Genomic DNA, 21,253 nt, shown 5'->3' with positions numbered 1-21,253 from the left:
GGTCTCTTAAAAGACCCTGTCATTTCTGCCTCCAGCGCTATCGCAAGCAGCCCATTCCACACACTCACCACTCTCTGCATGAGAAAACTTACCCCTGACATCTCCTCTGTACCTACTTCCAAGCACCTTAAAATTGTGCCCTCTCGTATTTCAGCCCTGGGAAAAAGCCTCTGACTATCCATATGATCGATACCTCTCTTAATCTTATACACCTCTAACAGGTCACCCCTCCTTCTCCGATGCTCTAAGGAGAAAAGGCCAAGTTCATTCAACCTGTTTTCATAAGGCATGCTCCTCAGTCCAGGCACCGTCCTTGTAAATCTCCTGTAATCTTTCTGTAATTTCCATATCCTTCCTGTAGTGAGGTGACTGGAACTGAGCACAGTACTCCAAGTGGGGTCTGACCAGGGTCCTAAATAGCTGTAACATTACCTCTCGGCTCTTGTACTCAATCCTACGGTTGATACACTGTATGCCTTCTTAACCACACAGTCAACCTGTGCAGCAGCTTTGAGTGTCCTATGAACTCAGACCCCAAAATCCCTCTGATCCTCCACAGTACCAAGAGTCTTACCATTAATACTATATCGTGCCATCATATTTGACCTACCAAAATGAACCACCTCATACTTATCTGGGTCGAACTCCATCCGCCACTTCTCAGCCCAATTTTGCATCTTATCGATGACCCATGTAACCTCTGATAGCCCTCTACATTATCCACAACACCTCCAACCTTTGTGTCATCAGCCAACTTACTAACCCATCTCTCCACTTCCTCATCCAAGCCATTTATAAAAATCACAAAGAGAAGGGGTCCCAGAACAGATCCCTGAGGCACACCACTGGTCACCAACCTCCATGTAGAATATGACCTGTCTGCAACCACTCTTTGCCTTCTGTGAACAAGCCAATTCTGGATCCACAAAGCAAGGTCCCCTTAGATCCCAAGGGTCTCAATAAGCCTTGCATGTGGTACCTTATCAAATGCCTTGCTGACATCTATATACACCACATCTACTGCTCTTCCTTCATCAATGTGTTTAGTCACATCCTCAAAAAGTTAAATCAGGCTCGTAAGGCACGACCTGCCTTTGACAAAGCTATGCTGGTTGTGGATATGTTTTCTCCTGTGGATGAAGATAGGATATTTTACTGTCAACCCCATCCTCCAAACCTTGTTATTACTAGATTAATTATGTATTTTAGCAGTTATTCTATCCATATTGAAAACACAGTTTGAAATATCCCAGTCAGGTGTTCGAAGAGGTGATCCCATAACCTGGTTATGTTAAGGACAAACTCGTAAATCTACTTTTATAATCCCATCAGTGCTCTTTAAAAATGATACATGCTTTAATATTCAAAGTGAGGTGTGGTCCCTTTAAGCAGCTTTTATATTTATTACATGTTTACAAAAACTGAATCTCATTGCCAAATCTCCAGGGGAGATAACTCAATTGCAACAACAAACTGATGCTGCATTTTGCACCTTGGTGCTCTTGGATGTGTGGAGTTGGATGACTTCAGCACCAATAGAAAGCATGTGTAGTTCTTATTCCACTGTCATAGAGACTTTAACATTGCACTATTGTCTCTGTGCTTACCCAGTCCCGTGACTGCAACCATGTATTGCCTGGCCTGCTGAGTTCCTCCAGCATTTTGTGTGTGTTGCTCGGATTTCCAGCATCTGCAGATTTTCTCTTGTTTGTGACCAGTCGTTTCCATTACTGTTTTCAATTGAGATTGAATGTAGCATAACCAATATTTTGATGCAAGTGTATTACTGGGTTTGCAACAAATATTGGTAATGACTCCATCAAAGCGATGCATCAGTGTGTCAAAGTACTTGAAATACGCAATTAAATCAATGTGACAAAGGAAATTCAAAGAAGATATTTCTGTAGCAAGACTATTGGTAATATATTTTTAAATTGTGATGTCATCAGACTGTGTAAAAAAAGTGTTTTGAAGCTACTGAAGTAGACTACATATTGTTTTGCTGTTTAGGTAGCAAAAGGAATTTGTATAATATACTAACGTAAAGTTGTAGACCATTCTGCGGCAAATAGCAATAGAAATCTCTTACTGTAAGTGGCCACGGAGTGTATGCTCATTGTCTTCTGCTGCTATAGCCCACCCATGCCAAGGTTTAATGTGTTGTGCAGTCATGGCTGCTCTTCTGCATACCACTGTTGTAAAGCGTGGTTACTTGAGTTGTGGTCACCTTCCTGTCAGCTTGAAACACTCTGCCCATTCTCCTTGGACCTCTCTCATTAACAAGGTGTTTTCACCCACAGACATGCAGTTCACTGGATTTTCACACCATTCTCTGTAAACTCTAGAGAGTGTTGTGCAGAAAAATCCCAGAAGGTCAGCAATTTCTGAAATACTCAAATCACCCCATCTGGCACCAAAAATCACTCCACTGTTAAAATCACATAGATCACATTCCTTTTCCATTCTAATGTTTAATCTGAACAACAGCTGAACTGCTTGACCATGTCTGCATGCTTTTATGCATTGAGTTGTTACCACACGAATAGTTGATTAGATATTTGCATAAACAAGCAGGTGTACAAGTGTACCTAATAAAGTGGCCACTGAGTGTTACATCAGTATAGATCCCAGGAGATCATCCATCTGTTGGGAAGAACGGGACATGCCTGTTAATAATTTCAGGAAGAGAAATTTAACTTTGGTCAACAATGCTAAATGTCTGCCAAAGTAGTCACCTGCATATGTATTGTTTCCTATAGCGGGGGAATCAAGGACCAGAGGGCAGACTCTGAGTACAAAGATATCTCTTAAGGACAGAACTGAGAAGAAATATCTTTACCCAGAGGGTGGTGAATCTGTGCGATTTATTGTCACAGATGGCCGTGGAGGCCAAGGCGTTGAGTACTTGATTCTTGATTATTAAGGGCATCAAAGGTCACAGGGAGGAGGCAGGAGAATGGGTTTCAGAGGGATAGGAAATCAACCATGATGGATTGGTGGAGCAGACTCGAATGGCTAAACAGCCTTTTCTGCTTCTATGTCTTTTGGCTTTATCCTGTCTGGCTGCATTAACCTCAAGTGCTCAATTTCAGGAGTGCTCCCCCCGCAATGGACAATGTGCCAGCACTTAAAATCATTGACCCAAGAGGAACTTCTCCCTCTATCAAGTAATGTAATTTCAATCTGAAGTCTTTGTCAACAATGATCTCCGTGAACTGGGACTGAAATATGTTTTGGGATGATTGACATTAAACTGGGTCGACTGTGGTCAAACATTTTAATTCTGATTCCCGTTCCCATTATAGTATGTCATTCCACGGCCTCCTCTTGTGCCAAGGCGAAGCCACCCACAGGGTGGAGGAGCAACACCTTATATTCCATCCGGGTACCCGCCAACCTGATGGCATGAATATGCATTTCTCCTGGTAACAAATTTCATCCCCTCCTTCCTCTATTCCCACTCTGTCCTTTTACTTCTTCTCACCTGCCTCTTACTTCCTCCTAGGCTCCCTTCTCCTTCCTTCTCTCCTATGGTCCACTCTTCTCCCCTATCAGATTCTTCCTTCTCCAGCCTTTGACTTTTCCCACCCACCTGGCTCCTTCTACCAGCTTCCAGCTAACTTCCTTCCCATCCTCCTGCCTATTTATTCCATTATCTTTCCCCTTCCTTCTCAATCCTGAAGAAGGATCTCGGCCCAAAACATCAAATGTTCATTCTTTTCTGTAGATACTACCTGACCTGCTGAGTTCCTCCAGCACTTTGTGTGAGTGGCTTTGGATTTACAGCGTTTGCAGAGTTTCTTGTGTTTCTCAATTTACCAGCAGAAAAATACACTCAGCTTGTCTGCTCAGGGTTGGTGATAGCTGTGGTGGCTGCTTCTCCAGAGATGGGATTATGGTGATAGTCAGGATGTTTTTGTTGGATGCTATCTTGAACAACAGGAACTCGGCATGGATATTATCCTCACTATATTTATTTGAATTATATCCAGCCGATAAACTGCAGGATATTAAGCTGTGCTTTATAAATAGTAGTTAACAGTAATATATCCCACCAGTAGGCTGGAATTATCCTTCTAATGTAATACTGCCAAAGCCTCTGTATTTCAAAGTTTAGTTTCAAAGTTAAGTTTATTGCCATATGCAGAACTAAATGTATGCATAGTGTAAAGAAAAACCTTTTGCAAAAACATCGCAGGGACATAGCATCATACACTCAGTGTCCACTTTACTTAGCACCTCATTTTACCTGATAAAGTGACCACTGAGTGTACGTCCATGGCCTTCTGCTGTTGTAGCCCATCCGCCTCAAAATTCGACTTGTGTGTTCAGAATTTCGCTTCTGCACCACTGTTGTAACATGTGGTTCTTTGAATTACTGTCACCTTCCGGTCAGCTTGAACCAGTCTGGCCATTCTCCTCTGACTTCTCTCACCCACAGAACTGCCACTCACTGGATATTTTTTGTGTTTAGCACCATTCTCTGTAAACTCTAGAGCTTGTTGTGCGTGAAAATCCCAGGAGATCAGCAGTTCCTGAGATACTTGAACCACCCCCTCTGGCACCAACAACCGTTCCACGGTCAAAGTCACTTAGATCACATTTCCTCCCCAGTCTGATGTTTGGTCTGAAAAACAACTGAACTACTTGACCATGCCTGCATGCTTTTATGCACCAAGTTGCTGCCATATGATCAGCTGATTAGATACAGTGGATTTCGGTTAATAGGGCAGTTGGTTAATTGGGGCAGCTGCTTATTTCAGACAACTCATAAAGAACAAAAAAAATAAAGAAAACTGCTGAGATCCCTTTCATTTCTTAGGGACACTATGCCATTTAATTGGGACAAGAGACTTGCTGAACAGTTTCTAACAAACATCAGTTGTGTGTACTTGTGTGGCTGTTCGACACTACACAGTGATTACAGCAAATGGTTTTTCAATAGCACCACTTGAATGTGCTTGTTTCAAAAAACAGTGATTTTATCCTTTATAGTTGCAAGAAATAAACAGTAAGACAATTCTGAACTGTTTTGCTCACTGCAGTTTCAACCATTCGGGCTTGGAGATGTCAGAAACAGCCAGGAGTGAAAATGAAGCTATTTCACTACTTCAAAAAGTTAGGAATTAGGAAGAATTTGAAGGTTACAATGAATCTGAAGATGTGAAAGGTGCAATCATTCGAAAACGTATAAAGGCAGTCCATTATCTGCACTAGGTGCTTGCACTGATTTTGTTCATTTACAGTTGATCGCTTCTGCCCCATCACCCAGGTCAGGCTGGTTGCTTGCTGCTGCCATGAGAAAGCAGGTACTCACACCACTGGGTTCAGGAACAGTTATTGCCACTCAACCATCAGGCTCTTGAACCAGAAGGGATACTTCACTCAACTTAACTCACCCCATCACGGAACTGTTCCAATGCACAATGAACTCATTTTCAGGGATTCTTTATCTCATGTTCTTGCTATTTATTGTTTATTTATTTATTATTAATAATAATAATAATAATAATAATAATAATTATTATTATTATTATTATTATTTAAGTTCTTTTGTATTTGCACAATTTGTTGCTTTTTGCACACAGGTTGTCCGCCCTATTGGGTGCAGCCTCTCATTCATTCTATTATGGTTATTAGATTTATTGAGTATGCCCACAAAAAAGTGAATCTCAGGGTTGTATATGGTGACATATATGTACTTTGCTAATAAATTTACTTTGAAAAGAACACGGCAGTGTACACTGGATGAATTCCTTTGTCAATAATTAGTAGGAACCAATATAGATTTTTATTGTATTGTAGTAATATTGATAGTGTTCTAATTTGTTCGGTATTTTATTTAAATATATAATTTCTTACTCATTTTGTCAATTTTATACCTTTTTAACTATTTCCATGAAGCTTCAGCTAATTGGGGCAGCTGCTTAATTGGGCCAAAATGTGCTTTTTAAAAAATTAATTTACGGGATATGGGCATCGCCAGCTAAGTCAGCATTTGTTGTTTCCTTTGACAAGGTGGTGATGAGCTGCCTTTTTGAACTGCTGCTGTCCCTGAGGTGTAGGTGCACCCACAGTGCTCTTAGAGAGGGAATTCCATGATTTTGACCCAGTGACAATGAAGGAATGATGACATATTTCCAATTCAGGATGGTGAGGAATTTCCAAGTGGTAGTGTCCCAGGTATCTGTTGTTCTCGTCCTTCTAGAAGGCAGTGGTCGCGGGTCTGGGAGCTGCTGCCTTCGGAACTTTGCTGCTGCAACTGTTTGTCGACTGGAGTTGGTCCTGATGTATCCCAATTAACCAGAATCCACTGTATTTGCATTAACAAACAGGCATACAAGTGAATAAACAGCATTCACAAGAAAAACAATAACAAATTATATACTATGGTCCACTCTTCCTCCCCTATCAAATTCCTACTTCTCCAGCCCTTGACCTTTTCCCACCCACCTGGCTTCACCTGTCACCTTCTAGCTATCTTCCTTCCCCCCTTCCCCCCTTCCCCCACCTTTTTATTCTGGCTTCTTCCCCCTTCCTTCTAGTCTTGGAGAATGATCCTGGCCCGAAACATCGACTAGCTATTCATTTCCACAGATGCTGCCTGCCCTGCTGAGTTCCTCCAGCATTTTGCATGTGCTCCTTACATACAATATTATAAAAAAGAACACATTTACAAGAATACAATTAGAACAAAAAACGTTTATTTTAGTGCACAGTGATCGATGTGGTCATACTGTTGCTAAGCTGTAGTAATAAGGGTTGTGCTGATTGGTTCAAGAACTGAAGAGTTGAAAGGAAGTAGCTGTTCTTGAACCTGCTTGGATAGGACTTCAGGTTTCTATACGTCCTGTCCGACAGTAGCTGGAAGAAGATGGCATGACCTGGATGGTGGGTATCTTTGATGATGGATGTTGCCTTCCAAGGCAACATCTCATGTACTGTCTCTTCTGCTGACGTTGTGCCCATGATGTATTCTCAGGAAGTTCTGACATCTCTGAACTCTCCCCTCCTAGGGCTAACGATGATCCTGAAAAAACCAACACAACTTACCTGGACGACTCTCAGCCAACACAAGGTAAGCTACTTGTATTTCTGCTTTATTCTGAGAATTTATGTTTTGATATTTAATTAGAAATTTCAAATTGTTGTTCGAACTTATTGTTGGAACACAGTGCCTTGTAAAGTATTCAGCCCCCAGACCTTTGTTCACATAAATGGGTATTACAGCCAGGGATTTTCATCAACTTAACTGAAAACTTTTATTTGTGAATTACATCCTCCCTCTTCACAGGGGAGCCCAAAACACAGGGAAAATTGTAAAGAATGAAAAACTAAAAATTCAAGAACTGAAATGTTAGCAGTTTAAAAGTATTCACCCTTCTTTGCTCAGTACTACATTGTACCATTTCTCACAGCTATTACAGCCAGTTGTCTGTTTGGATAAGTCCCTATTAGCTTTATACAACGTGATAGAGCAAGATTTGCCCGTTCCTCCTTGCAAAATTGCGCAAGCTGCGCCAAGTATTTTGGGAAGTGATGATGGACAACAATCTTGAGGTTTTGCCAGGGATGTTTGAATAGGTTAAGGTCAAGACTCTGGACCTCTTATGGACATCAATTTTCTTCATTGGAAGCCTCTCTGTGGTTACTCTGTGCTTTGGGTTGTTGTCCTGCTGAAAGATGAGCTTCCTCCCCAGTTTAAGCTTTCTGGCAGAGGCTAGCAGGATCTCCTTTGGTGGGTTTCCTTTGGGTGCTCCAGTTTCCTCCCATAGTCCAGAGATGTACCGGTTAGTGGGTTAATTGATATTTGTAAATTGTCCCACGATTGGGCCAGGATTAAAATGGGGATTTCAAAGGAGCTGGTAGTGCCTGCTTTATGCTTTATCTCAATAAATAAATAAAAAATCTCTCTGTATTTAGCAGCATTCAGCTTCACATCAGTCCTGACCAGGTTTCCAGTCAATGCTGCTGAAAAGTATCCCCGTAGCATGATGCTACCTCGACCATACTTTACAGTAGGATGGTGTTACCGGGCTGATGTGCAGTTTTAGATTTACGCCACACATACCACTTAGTATTAAGGACAAAAAGTTGAAATTTAGTCTGATCCGACCACAGGACTTCCTTCCACATCTTTACAGTATCTTCTGAGTGGTGCTTTGCAAAGTCTTTACAGGCAAGGATATGCTTCTTTTTTTAGCCAATCTTCCTTGCCACTCTTTCATAAATACCCTTTTTGTGCAAGGCCTTACAGATTGTTGAGCCATGAACTTCATCTCCAATTGCAAGCACTGACTGCTGCAGCTCACTCAGTGCGTTGATGTCACTGGGCCTCTCCTCAAAGCGCCATTCTTCTCCAGTGACTAAGTTTAGAGGGGTGGCCTGACCTAGGCAGTGTGGCTGTGGTTTCATATTTTTTCCACTTTTTCAAAATGGACTGCACTGAGTTCCAAGGTACAGTATGTTTGAGATAATCTTGTACCCTACCCCAGATTTGTTCTTCACTATTATCATTTTCCTGACTTATCTTGAACGCTCTTTTGTCTACATTTTCATTTGGTCTGTTGAAAATCGACCATACTGTTGGATCCTGCAGAGAGAGGGTGTATTTATTCTTATGAATTCAGTGAAAACAGATGATCCTCCAATTTTCTACATCAACAAATTGAGTGAGTTGGTAAGGTAATATATAGTATTGTACCTGAGGAAAGCTAGTGGAGTAATTACAAAGATGATGAACACTTTTTCAGCCTCATAATTTTGATAAATATTTTGAGCAAAATCATAATTTTTATTTATAATTTTTAGTAAATTGTTGACAGGTTTTGGAATTTTTTGATTTGTCATGGAATGTTTTATAGATTAGCTCAAAATCCTACTTCTATATATTTTAAATTTATAAAATGAGACAGCAAAGTGTGAAAATAGTTGTGGGGGCTGAATACTTCCTCAAGGCATTGTATTTAATTAATTGTAATTAAGGGAGGGAAGTTTAGGGGAGACATCAGGGGTAAGTTTTTTACACAGAGGGTTATGAGTGCCTGGAATGACTTGCCAGGGATGGTGGTGGAGGCTAAAACATTAGGGGTATTTAAGAGCCTCTTGGGCAGGCACATGGATGAAAGAAAAATAGAGGGTTGTGGGTTTAGTACTTTTTTTTAAGGATTATATGGGTCGGTACAACATGGAGGGCTGAAGGGCCTGTACTGTGCTGTAATGTTCTATGGTTCTATTTGGGGTAAAATAGCCTGCTTGCTAACAATTTGACATTATTGGTGATCATCTATAAACAACAGTTCTGTCCCACTTTTTGTTGTTTCCATCTGCACATTCCTCTCAGTTTTGTTTGGTTGCTCAGAAGGGTTGATGGAGAGACCCAGGATTAGTTATTTCAGGCCTAGTTGCAGAAGTAGCTCTCTCCGAACATCAGACGTCCAGGGATAAGCAAAGGTTACTGTGAACTTGGAGCAATATCCAAACTGAAGGACTCCCTATTAGTTGTCAGTTTTCAAGGCTGGAGTGGTTTTATTTGTAAGATCTATATATGACATGAAAGCAGATAGACTGACAGACTCATAGCCAATGAAGCTACAGCATCAACACTCCTAGCATGAAACAGGTAGAATTAATGCTAATTACTGAACAGAGAATGAATGTTGATTTTGAAGCTGCAATGATATACACCAGGGAGAAATGCCTCAGGGGTTAGTCTTGTGAGAGGGAACTACAGTGTAAGCTATTGGATCTATGTGCTAGAGCAAGCTGAAATCAAGGTTTAAGAATGATTCAATCTACGGCACAGTAGGAAGCTGAGAGATAAACTCTTCATGCTTCATGGGCTTTGAACACGGATGACGGGCCGGAGGATTCTTGGAGCCCATGACCTTTGCAAAATTTTGGCTTGAAGGTCTGACAACACTCATTTCTATTTGAAGATGTCTTTCAGATGAGGTACACTTTGCATTTCATGTAGTGCCTGCTTGAGACATAGCTGCATTTTTGCTGATCTTTGTAACAATGGTGAAATAGATGGGAGCAAGATTGAGATTTGAATCCTAAAGCTCAGGGGCTTTGCATTTGAGGAGATCTGAGATGTTATTTTGCTTCTAGTGAATTTTGGCTAAATGCTTACTGGAAAAATGAGAATGTCTCAAATGAAAATGTTCCAACAGGTGGCTGTGGAGGCCAAGTCATTGGGTATATTTAATGCAGAGGTTGATAGATTCTTGATTAGACAAGGCATGAAAGGTTATGGGGAGAAGGGAGGAGATGGAAGCTGGGAGGAAAATGGATTAACCATGATGAAATGGCAGAGCAGACTTGGTCAGCCAAATGGCCTAATTCTGCTCCTATATCTAGTCTTAAATCCAAATGTGCTTCAGTTTTATTCAGCTCCTTTTATGCTGATGTAAATTTTACCATCTCATTAGAGCAGTGGTTCTCAACTCTCTGCGACAGGAGAACACATATCATTATATAAGGGTCTTGGTTTTACGATTTCATACATTACTATTGCACATTGGTAAATTATTATTGTGTATATTATTATTCTGTACTTTATAATAATAATATTGTGTTTTTAAATGTTGCTGCTGTAATGAAACAATTTCCCATTCGCGATCAATAAAGTACTTATTATTATTATTATTAAAAGATATAAATTCTTTTAGATTCTTTTAAATTCTTTTAATGTAAATTCTAAAAGACTGGTACCAAGTAAGTCTGTTCCTAGCATACGCATTTCCTAATTCAGCTTGTTCAATTCACAAACTGAGTCTACAGGGTAATTTTAGTGAAACTCGCTGGATTAGAATCCAGTGCAGTTGCCCTGGCCAGTAATGTTCCTCTTTGACTCTAATGCAGTGGTTTTCAACCTTTTTTATGTCATGGACCCCTACCATTAACCAAGGGGGTCCGTGAAGCCCAGGTTGAGAACCTCTGCTCTAATGTGACGGTAAAATCGCTAAATTTGGAAATTATTCGGAAGATGTGTAGCTTGGGTGGTTGATGGTTGGTTTGAGCTGTTCTCCGATCTTGGCAATCTATCTGCAAATGTTTGGCCACCATGCGAGGAGCCATTATCAGTGTGGCGTTCACTTGTGGTGTGTCCTTCGAATGCTTGACCTTTATATACTTATCAATCAGTTGATTGGTCATCATCACAGAAACTCAATTGTGACATAGGGAGAGGGTCTTATTGCTGATTGGTTGTGTGGTTAACACTGTGTTAGACAATAGACAATAGGTGCAGAAGTAGACCATTCGGCCCCTCGAGTCTGCACCGCCATTCTGAGATCATGGCTGATCATTCACAATCAATACCCAGTCAGCCTTGTCCCCATATCCCTTGATTCCCCTATCCATCAGATATCTACCTAGCTCCTTCTTGAAAGCATCCAGAGAATTGGCCTCCACCGTCTTCCGAGGCAGTGCATTCCACACCTCCACAACTCTCTGGGAGAAGAAGTTTTTCCTCAACTCTGTTTTAAATAACTGACCTCTTATTCTCAATCCATGCCCTCTGGTACTGGATATCACCCCAGTTGACTCACAGGTGAAGTGGTGCCTCACCTGAAAGGGCTGTCTAGGGCCTGGGATGGTGGTGAGGGAAGAAGTGTGGGGACAGGTGTAGCACTTCTGAAGAAGTGTGGGGGCAGGTGAGGTACCACTTCACCTGCGAGTCAACTGGGGTGATATACTGTATCCAGTGATCCATTTCGGCGAACACCGGTGCTCGGTCCTTCAGTAGTGGCGGGATCTCCTTGTGGCCACACACTTCAATTCCACAGACCACTCCCACTCCAACATGTCTGTCCATGGCCTCCTCTACCGTCAAGATGAGGCCACACGCAGGTCGATGGAGCAATACCTTATCTCCCACCTAGGTAGCCTCCTACCTGCCGGCATGAACATTCAACTCACAGACCTCCGTTGATACCCCTGCCCCCCCCACCCCCATCCCTATCTATTATTTTAGTCTGGTTCTCTTTCTCTATCTTTTCCCCCCTCCCACTATAATCTCCCCCCAGCCCTACCTTTCTTTCTCTTGTATTTCCCATAATTCTCCACCTTCCCCCAGCCCATTTCCCTCCAGCCTATCACTTCCCAGCTCTCTACTTCCCAGCTCCCACTCCCCCGACTTCTTATCCCCCCTCGACCATCCCATGTTACTTCACTCCTGATGAGGGGTTTCGGCCCAAAACGTCGTCACTACCTCCTCCCATAGATGCTGTCTGGCCTGCTGAGTTCTGCCAGCATTTTGTGTTTTTATTTATTTCCAGCATCTGCAGATTCACTCGTATGTCTGTTTATAAAATTGTTTGTAGAAAACCACGCTTCTAGGAATTCTGTAGCGTGCAGTGTGTTTGCTTGCGCCCTGACTTTCACTGATGCCTGGTCAAGTGTGTGCCCCTCTCGATCTTCATGGGTAGAGACTCAGGAGAGTTGGTCATTCCAAGTAGGTTTAATCTGGAAATCTGAACTAAAGTCCAATTTTAAAAGTTGTTTTAAGTTTCTGATTGGACAGAGAAATAATAACTACTGTCTAAATCATAGAACTGCACAACAGGCAAGAGAGCATCTGGCCATTTTGCCTGTGCCAACATTTCATAGGAGTGAAGGTACATCACTACCAAAAGCACTGTTAGATGCTCCTTCCCTGCATTAGCCTGGGCTATAGCACCTGCTTAGCCCCTACCTCACCCCCAATCAGGGTCACTTGAAGCCGTGTGAGCAGGTGGTGGATCGTTGTATGAGCAGCTGGTGCATATCACAGGACCCGGTCATGTGATCCCTTGACACCAGGCAGACAATCTCTGAAAAGTATTGGTAATAGCTGGGGTCACCAGTCCTGTAAGGACACTGCCAAGAAGAAGGGAAAGGCAAACCACCCCTGTAGAAAAAATTTGCCAAGAACAATCATGGTCATTGACCATAATCACCCACGTCACACAACATGGCACATAATCATGTCATATGACATGGCATGTAACGATGATGTGATGATGCTTTGTTGAGGTAAGCCAATAATACGCACTGGTCTTTTTCCAGACAGAGGGAAAGGATATTTGGTCAAAGCTCCATAAGATGTCCAAGGGACCAGACCTCTGGGCCAGGAAAGGGATAGAAGTATTACTGTGGGGGAATAGCAGTTAAGGATATTTGTTTTTGCCTGGAATGTTGAAAAACTCTGAATAAATTTGCTATAGTTTATTGGAAAATCTCTAAATTGCTGTTTACCAGCTAGTTTCTTTCTATTAAAAAGTTCATAACTGAAGTGAATGTTTAAGAACAATTGTTAACTGTTGTACATTAATTGTCAAAGTCAATTTATTATCAAAATGCATATATGTTATCGTATACTACACTAAGATTCATTTTCTTGCAGGCATTTACAAGAAATTAAGAAATACAAAATTAATTAATGAAAAACTATACATAAACAAAGAGAAACAGCCAATGTGTAAAAGAAGACAAATTCTGCAATAAATAAATAACACTGAGAACAGGAGTTGTAGGGTCCTTGAAAGTGAGCCTGTAGGTTGTGGAACCAGTTCAGAGTTGTGGTGAGTGAAATTATCCATGCATGTTCAGCAGTCTGAAGGTTGAAAGGTAATCACTGTTTCTGATCTTGGTCCCGTAGGACCTAAGGCTCCTGTACCTCCTGCCCGATGGTGGTAGTGAGAAGAGAGCATCGCCTGGATGGTGGTGGTTCGTTGATGGTGGATCTTGTGACAGCACTCCGTGTAGTTGTGCTCGGTGGTGGGTAGAGCTTTGCCTGTGATGAATTTCCTGTCAGGGTTCCAGGGCAGATCTGCACACAGCCTAATGCGTCGATTCCCCTGCAAACCAGCACAAAGGGAGCATGACACTAACAGGATTTGATGCAAACTTTTAAAACATCTTCACTTCAAGGTTGGGTTATTTAAAAAAAAATATTTGCAACAACTCCCTCTCTATTTTGGGCTTTATCCAGGAGGAGTGCTGTAGAAAGGGAATTTTAACAAAACAAGTTGGACTTGCATTGTTGGCTGCTCCACATCAAAAGAATGTTGTGGTTAAACAAATAAATGGTTGAACCCGTTTAGTCATTTCTCAGATCTTTCCATGATTGCAAAGGCTATGAACTGGCTAGAGTCACTGTCACATTGCACAGAAACAGACCTTTTGGCCCAACTGGTCCATGCTGACCAAGTTTGTCAGCTAAGCTAGCCCTATTTGCCTGTGCTTGGCCCATATCCCTCTGAAGCCCATGGGTTCCCAACCTGGAGTCCTCAGATCCCTTGCTTAATGGTGTTGGTCCATGGCATTAAAAAAGTTGGGAACCCCTGTTCTAAGCCTTTCCTATTCATGTATACCAATCCACGTGCCTTCTTAATAATGTTAATCTACTTGCCTCAACAAAAGTTCATTCCATATACTGACTGCCCTTTGGGTGAAAAGTTGCCCCTTGTGTCCCTATTAAATCTTTTCTCTCTCACCTTAACTTGTGCCCTCTGTTTTATGATTTCCCTTACCCTGGGGAAGAGACTGTGCTTATTCTATACCACTTATGATTTTATACACCTCCATAAGATCGCCCCTCATTCTCCTACACGCCAATGAGAAAAGCCCCAGCCTGCTCAACTTGTCTCGTAACTCCATCACTCAAGTTATGGTAACATGCTTGTAAATATTCTCTGCACTCTTTCCTGCTTAATGGCATTTTTCCTGCAGCAGGGTGACCAAAACTGAACACTGGTTGCTTCAGGAAACACAAGGGATGAATGGGGATTGAAAATGTAATCAGAAAGCAACCAACAAAGAGTTGCAGTCTTCTGGCATGTTATTGGTAGTTAGGATAGCCACCTTTCTGTTTCAGCAGATACAGGCGATTGGACTCGATCAAACATTTTATTTATGATCAAGACTGTCATTTAACCCATAAGTGACTTTGAGAAGGTGATGGTGAAGTCTTGCAGGTTGAGTGGTGAAAATATTCCTACAGCTGTGTTCAGTGAGTTCTAGTATTTTGAACTACTGACAATACATTTCCTAGCCAGTCCTGGTAATCTTGAATGCAAGTCATTAGCTTAATGATATGCAGAGCAAAATGAAACTGAATATACAACAGGAGCAATAAACAATCTGTTGGAGGAACTCAGTGGGTCAAGCAGCATCTTACGGGAAGAAGGGAACTGTTGAGGTTTTTGGGTTGAAGTCCTGCAGTTCTGGATTCTTTCAGTAAAGTATTTGTTGCTCCAAATTCCAGTAACTGCAGTCTCTTGTGATTTCATAGAACAGAATGAAGTGAAGTGTATGCATTATGTAATATTTTGAAAGATTTGGCCTTCATGTCATCTTGTTTTGATAGCATTGGGTGTCATTGGTCAAAGGATATAATTTCAAAAGTATTAATGGTTGATCTGCAAAGTTATTGAATAATTGCTTAATATTGATTACTGGAAACCAAATCCCAGTTGTTGTCCAATATAAAGAGACAAATGTTATAAATCATGTCCACAAAATTCAGATAATCACAAACAAACTTATCTACTGCATACTATTAATATGTGCAGATGTTTTATCAAGTTATTTACAAATTATTATTGAATATGCTCTCAGTGGCCATTTATTCGGTACACCTATAGACTTGCTCGTTAATGCAAATATATGATCAACCAATAATGAGGCAGCAACTCAATGCACAAAAGCAAGCAGACCAAACATCAGAATGGGGAAGAAATGTTATCTGCATTGCGGGCTGTCTGCAAGTGTCACCATGTATCTGGCACCAACGTAGTAAGCCTACAGTTTACTAACCCTAATGGTAACCTGACCCTCTTTGAAAAGTGGGAAGAAACCAGAACATCTGGAAGAAAGAAAGAAACACGGACAGTCACACCTTCAAACAGCGATGGGAATTGGATCTCGATTGCTGATCACTGGCACTTCAAAATATTCCCTAATCACTGTACTACTGTGCAACTTTTCTTCAAGTGTATCACTCTAAAACTCTGATAGGTAATTATTTCTCACTTCCACTTCTCAGACCTTGTCCCTATTATCTCAAATCTTGGGTGCCCAAAATGTGTGTAATAAATTTCTTCATAGTGTGTGTGATGTTTCACCAAGATCAATTCTTGCTGTGGGGACTCTGGGCTATTTAAATGGCCCAGAACAGGAGACCACAGAACCACTGAGTGGTAGGGAGGGAAGAGCGTGGGAAGGAAGAAAGTTTGACCTTACACTGAAAATGTCTGCAATCTTTCGGATAATTGTAAACCAGTGGGCCTAGGGCCAAGAACAAAACTTCCTAATTTGGTTTCATTTGACATTGCATCAGCGATCATCTCAGATGTTGCGTGGAAGGTGGAAAAGTATTATATCAGTACAGCAATTCATATATGTGTGTATATCTATATATATCCCCTCCCCTCTTCCCCCTCCCTCTCACCCCTCCCTTCTCCCCCTTCCCCCTCCCCTTCCCTCTTCCCCTCTCCCCATAAGATCATAAAGACCATAAGACTTAAGAGCAGAATTAGGCCATTTACCCTAATCCCTGTTCTAAAGGCATATCCTGATATTCTGAGGCTGTGCCCTGTGGTCCTAGACTCTCCCACTATAGAAAACATCCTGTCCATGTCTTCTCTACTGAGGCTTTTCAGTATTTGATAGGATTCAATGAGGTCCCCCCTCATTCTTCTAAGTTCCAGGCCGAGAGCCATGAAACATTTCTCTTATGTTAACTCTTTCATTCCTGGGATCCTTTATCATGGACCTCCTCTGGATCCTCTCCATTCAATTGCTCATGTGAAATTACTTCATTTTAAAGCCAGAGGCAGAGACATGGGGTGAGCTTAAATTCAGATAAAACTGTAAAATCAGTGATATCAAACCTGCCTGAAATTATTCATCACACTCAGCCTTGCCTTCCATTGATTTCAAGCTGAGATCACTATAGGTGAAGAATTATCTTTGTTTCTGCTTAGAAATCCAGTCAGTTTTCTTCAGCATTGAGCATATTACAGCTCTACTGTCTTAGGAGTTTGCATTGATTCGGCAAGTTATCTAACATTTTGATAAACATCTATAGGCGCACAGTGGAGAGTATCCTGACTGGTTGCATCACTGCCTGGTATGGAAACATCAATGCCAATCTAAAAGCCTACAATAAGTGATGGTCACAGCCCAGTCTGTCACAGGCAAAGCTCTCCCCAGCATTGGTACAAGAAGGAGTACTGATACATGAAAGCAGCATCTATCATCAAGGACTCCAACCATCCAGACCATGCTCTCTTCTCATCTCGAAGGAGATACATGAGCCTTAGGTCCCACATTACCAGGCTTAGAAACCATTATTACAACCTCAACCATTAGGGCTTCTGAACCAGTGTGGATAACTTCACTTACTGCAACTCTGAATGGATTCTACAACCTATGGACCCACCTTCAAGGACCATACAACCCACATTCTCAGTATTTACTTATTTATTTATAATTAGGTTTTTTTGGAATGCTCAGTTTGTGTTCATTTTTACATTGATTGTCAGGTTTTGCTTGTGTGTAGTTTTTCATTGATTCCTTGGTATTTCTTTATTCTACTGTGAAAAATGAATCTCAAGATAGTAAATGGTGATAAATATGTACTTTGATAATAAATTTACTTTGAGCTTTATTTCTTCTGCCAAAATGCATGATCATACAATTCCCTATGCTGTACCACAAGGTACAGAAGCCTGAAGGCACCCACTCAGCGATTCAGGAACAGCTTCTTCCCCTCTGCCATCTGATTCCTAAATGGACATTGAACCCTTGAACACTAACTCACTTTTTAAAAAAATATATATCATTTCTGATTTTGCACTATTTTTAATCTATTCAATATACATATATACTTACTGTAATTTATATACATTTGTTTTTCCTTTCTATATTATCGTGTATTGCATCGTACTGCTGCTGCTGCTGTTAACAAATTTCATGACACATGCCGGTGATAATAAACCTCATTCTGAATCTGATTCTGATACAATGACTGACTCCTACTCCTGGTCTTAGATGCTTCAATGAGAGAAGCCACACTCAACTATCCAGCAGTCTCTGCAAATCAAAAATGCTAGCTGACACCATTCGGGGTTAGATTCACACTGCTGTCTTTAAGGAGATTGTACGTTCTACAGTGACCATGTGAGTTTCCCCCCACGTTCCAGTGACGTACAGTTAGGGCTAGTGTTTTGGTGAACTACATATACCTGTCTGGACACGCCCCCTGCTGACTGCTCCTGTGGCTCCTCCCACAGACCCCGGTATAAAGGCGATCGAGGCCTGAGCCCGGCCTCTCAGTCTCCAGGATGTAGTATGATGGTCACTCACTGCTTGTTCCTTCTTCCAGTCAATAAAAGCCAATATCTCGCCTTTACGTCTCAGAGTGAGTTATTGATGGTGCATCAAGTGTGTTATGGATATAGTATGATGGCGAGTCTCTTGGACAGCCTCAGCACAATCCTCGCTGATTTGATTTGATGCATACAATGCCTTTCACCATATGTCTCAATGTACATGTGACAAATAAAGCTAATCTTTGCTCTTTGGAATGATTTAGTTAAATTTACCATTTGCTATTCTGGGTATCACTGATCTTTCCGCTGTCCTGCTGGTTTAAGCTGTTCAAATGAACTGAAAAGTTATTTGATCGAAATCCAGCCACAAGCTGTGCTTTTTTTTTATTCTTTGAAGACGAATGAATGCATATATGCAAATTATTGCTACTGATCTGGAGCACCTGTAAATGGACCTGACACCAACAGACTGAGTCAGTTCAGATCTCATGAAATTGTTTTTAAATAAAAGGGCAATACAACGTTGCCATGGCAACCTGCATACATTTTACACTGATCAGAATATATCAACAGTTGTCAGGTTCCAATTATTACTATTTCTGAGTGGAATAATTTCTGTCAAATACATTACCGTGCAGGCATATAGTCAGAGTTTCTAAGACTTTCGCGCAGTACTGTATTTGTCAATGTGGAGCAGAGAGCGAGTTTGTAAAACTGGCAGGAGCAAAGGTTGCTGGGAATGGTGAGGGTAGAGTGCCATGAGAGGGGTGTGGTGCAGGTGGCAGAGGAGGAGTGCCAGGGGCAGGTATGGGTGAAGGCACACCCAGCCCAGAGAAACCAGGCAAAGTTATTTGATTCCAAACAATTAGTTTATTGATCATTACAGAGTGCCTCTCTGTTGACTCCCCCTCCCTCCCTTCTCCCTTCCCTTTTTTCCAACCATGATTCCCCTCTCCCTGCCCCCTTCCCACTCTCAGTCCACAACAGAGACCCAGATCAGAGTTAGGTTTATCATCACTCACGTATATCATGAAATTTGTTTTTTTTATGACAATGGTACAGTGCCATACATAAAATGTCATAAAATGTACATAAAATCCCAAAATGTCCTGTGTTATTCTACCAATGAATTCATTGGGATACATTCGGCAGATAGGAGGGGTCTACAACGGGGTGTTAAAGCTGCCCAATGCATCGTCGACACCAGTCTACCCGCCATCAAGGACGTATACACAGAAAGGATCCCAGCAACCTGCATACAGACAGTTCGTCTCACTCGCATTGTGTCCTGTGTGGGTTTCCTCCCTCAGTCCTAAGACATTCCAGTTGGTAGATCAATTGGTCATTGTAAACTGTCCCGTGATTAGACTAGGGTTAAGTCGGGGGATTGCTGGGCGGCGAGTCTTGAAGGGCTGAAAGAGCCCAAACCGCGCTGTATCTCAATAAATAAATAAATCAGGGAAGAGTGACACAACATGCACACCGGGACCACCAGACTCACAAACAGTTACTTCCCCCAAGCCTTCAGGATGATTGACAACCTACACCCATTACCAACCCCAGCACCACAACGTACACATCTCCCAGCGTCACTTTATGCACATATCATCAGTCTATGTATACAACAGTTACTTGTGCATTGTCTTTTATAGGGTTGCTTTTATATTTATATTTATCATGTTTATTTATTGCGGTCTTTATGCATATTGTGGTTTTTTTCTGTGCCACATCAGTTCTGGAGTAACAATCATTTTGTTCTCCTTAACACTCGGGTGTTGTTCACGTGTACAATAAACAATCTTGAGTCTTGAATGAGGTGCATAGATAAGGTAAGTAGCCTCTGTCTTTTTCCCAGGGTCGGGGTGTCAAAAGTACAGGGCATAGATTTAAAGTGAGAAGGGCCAATTTAAAAAGGGGCCTGAGGGGCAACTTCTTTATGCAGAAAGTGGTGCGTATAAGGAACGATCTTCCAGAGGAAGCAGTAGAGTACAATTTCAGTTTGGAAAGACATTTGGACAAGTTGATGGATAGGAAAGCTCTAATGGGACGTTTTCTGGGTCAAACACAGGCAATTGGGTCTAGCTCAGTCAGGCAAGTTAGTCAACATGAACGAGTGGGTCCAAAGTCTCATTTTCCTTGCTGTATAACTCTGACTGTGACTCTGCGTCTCAGAAAGACAGCAGCCAATTGAGCTCAACAACACCCGCAAATAGAGAGGAAATTCATCATTTAGAAGAACTCTTAGTGCCTTATGCAGCCAGTAAAAATATACAACAGAATGTTCAGACCTGCCAAGTTAGAAGAATCATACTTGGCTGTTTCATTTTTATGTAGCACAGGATGAAGAGGGGAGAGAAAAAACAGAAGGGACTGACATTTAAGAGTTAGGTATTAATTTGACCTGACTCATGGGACAACTGTTTCTTTGGCTGTCAGTTGTTTAGCTCCAGGTAAATGTAAGCTTGGATATTCTCAATCAATTTTTATTTAATTATCTATTATTTATTTATACAGCTTGGAGTAGGCCTTTCTAGCCCTTCAAGCTGCACCACAAAGCAGCTCATCAAGTTAACCCTGGCCCTAATCATGGGACAATTTACCATGACCAGTTATTTGAACTGTGGGAGGAAACCAGAGCACCCGGAGGAAACACATGCAAGCATGCAGGCACATACAGGCAGCGCGGGAATTGAACTCGGGTCGCCTATGCTGCAAAGCGTTGTGCTAACCACTACGCTACCGTGCCAACCCAATTCTGAATGAACTGGAGCTTGGAGTAAGGAACGGTGTAAAACATAGTACTCGTTAGCATATATCTAGCAATCCTGTTGTGAATATCACAGGATTGACTGTGTGAACGATGGATGTGTTACGCTGGTGTAACAGTGAATTTTGTTTGGCAGTACTTTGGCAGGGCTTTATAAATGCAC

General features: G+C 41.6%; 1 protein-coding gene across 2 annotated transcripts in view; it reads left to right on the top strand.

Annotated features, from left to right (window-relative positions):
* Positions 1-21,253, top strand: part of cbarpb (CACN subunit beta associated regulatory protein b) — a 207,697-nt gene that overhangs the window by 109,876 nt on the left and 76,568 nt on the right. For both annotated transcript variants that reach the window (XM_059991141.1, XM_059991142.1), the window contains exon 4: positions 7,017-7,078. In XM_059991141.1, the coding sequence (XP_059847124.1) occupies positions 7,017-7,078 (62 nt within the window). The remainder of the gene's footprint in view (positions 1-7,016; positions 7,079-21,253) is intronic.

The sequence above is a fragment of the Hypanus sabinus genome, chromosome 16 (genome assembly GCF_030144855.1).
Source record: "Hypanus sabinus isolate sHypSab1 chromosome 16, sHypSab1.hap1, whole genome shotgun sequence".
NCBI lineage: Eukaryota > Metazoa > Chordata > Chondrichthyes > Myliobatiformes > Dasyatidae > Hypanus > Hypanus sabinus.
This window is presented reverse-complemented; position numbering and strand designations above follow the sequence as displayed.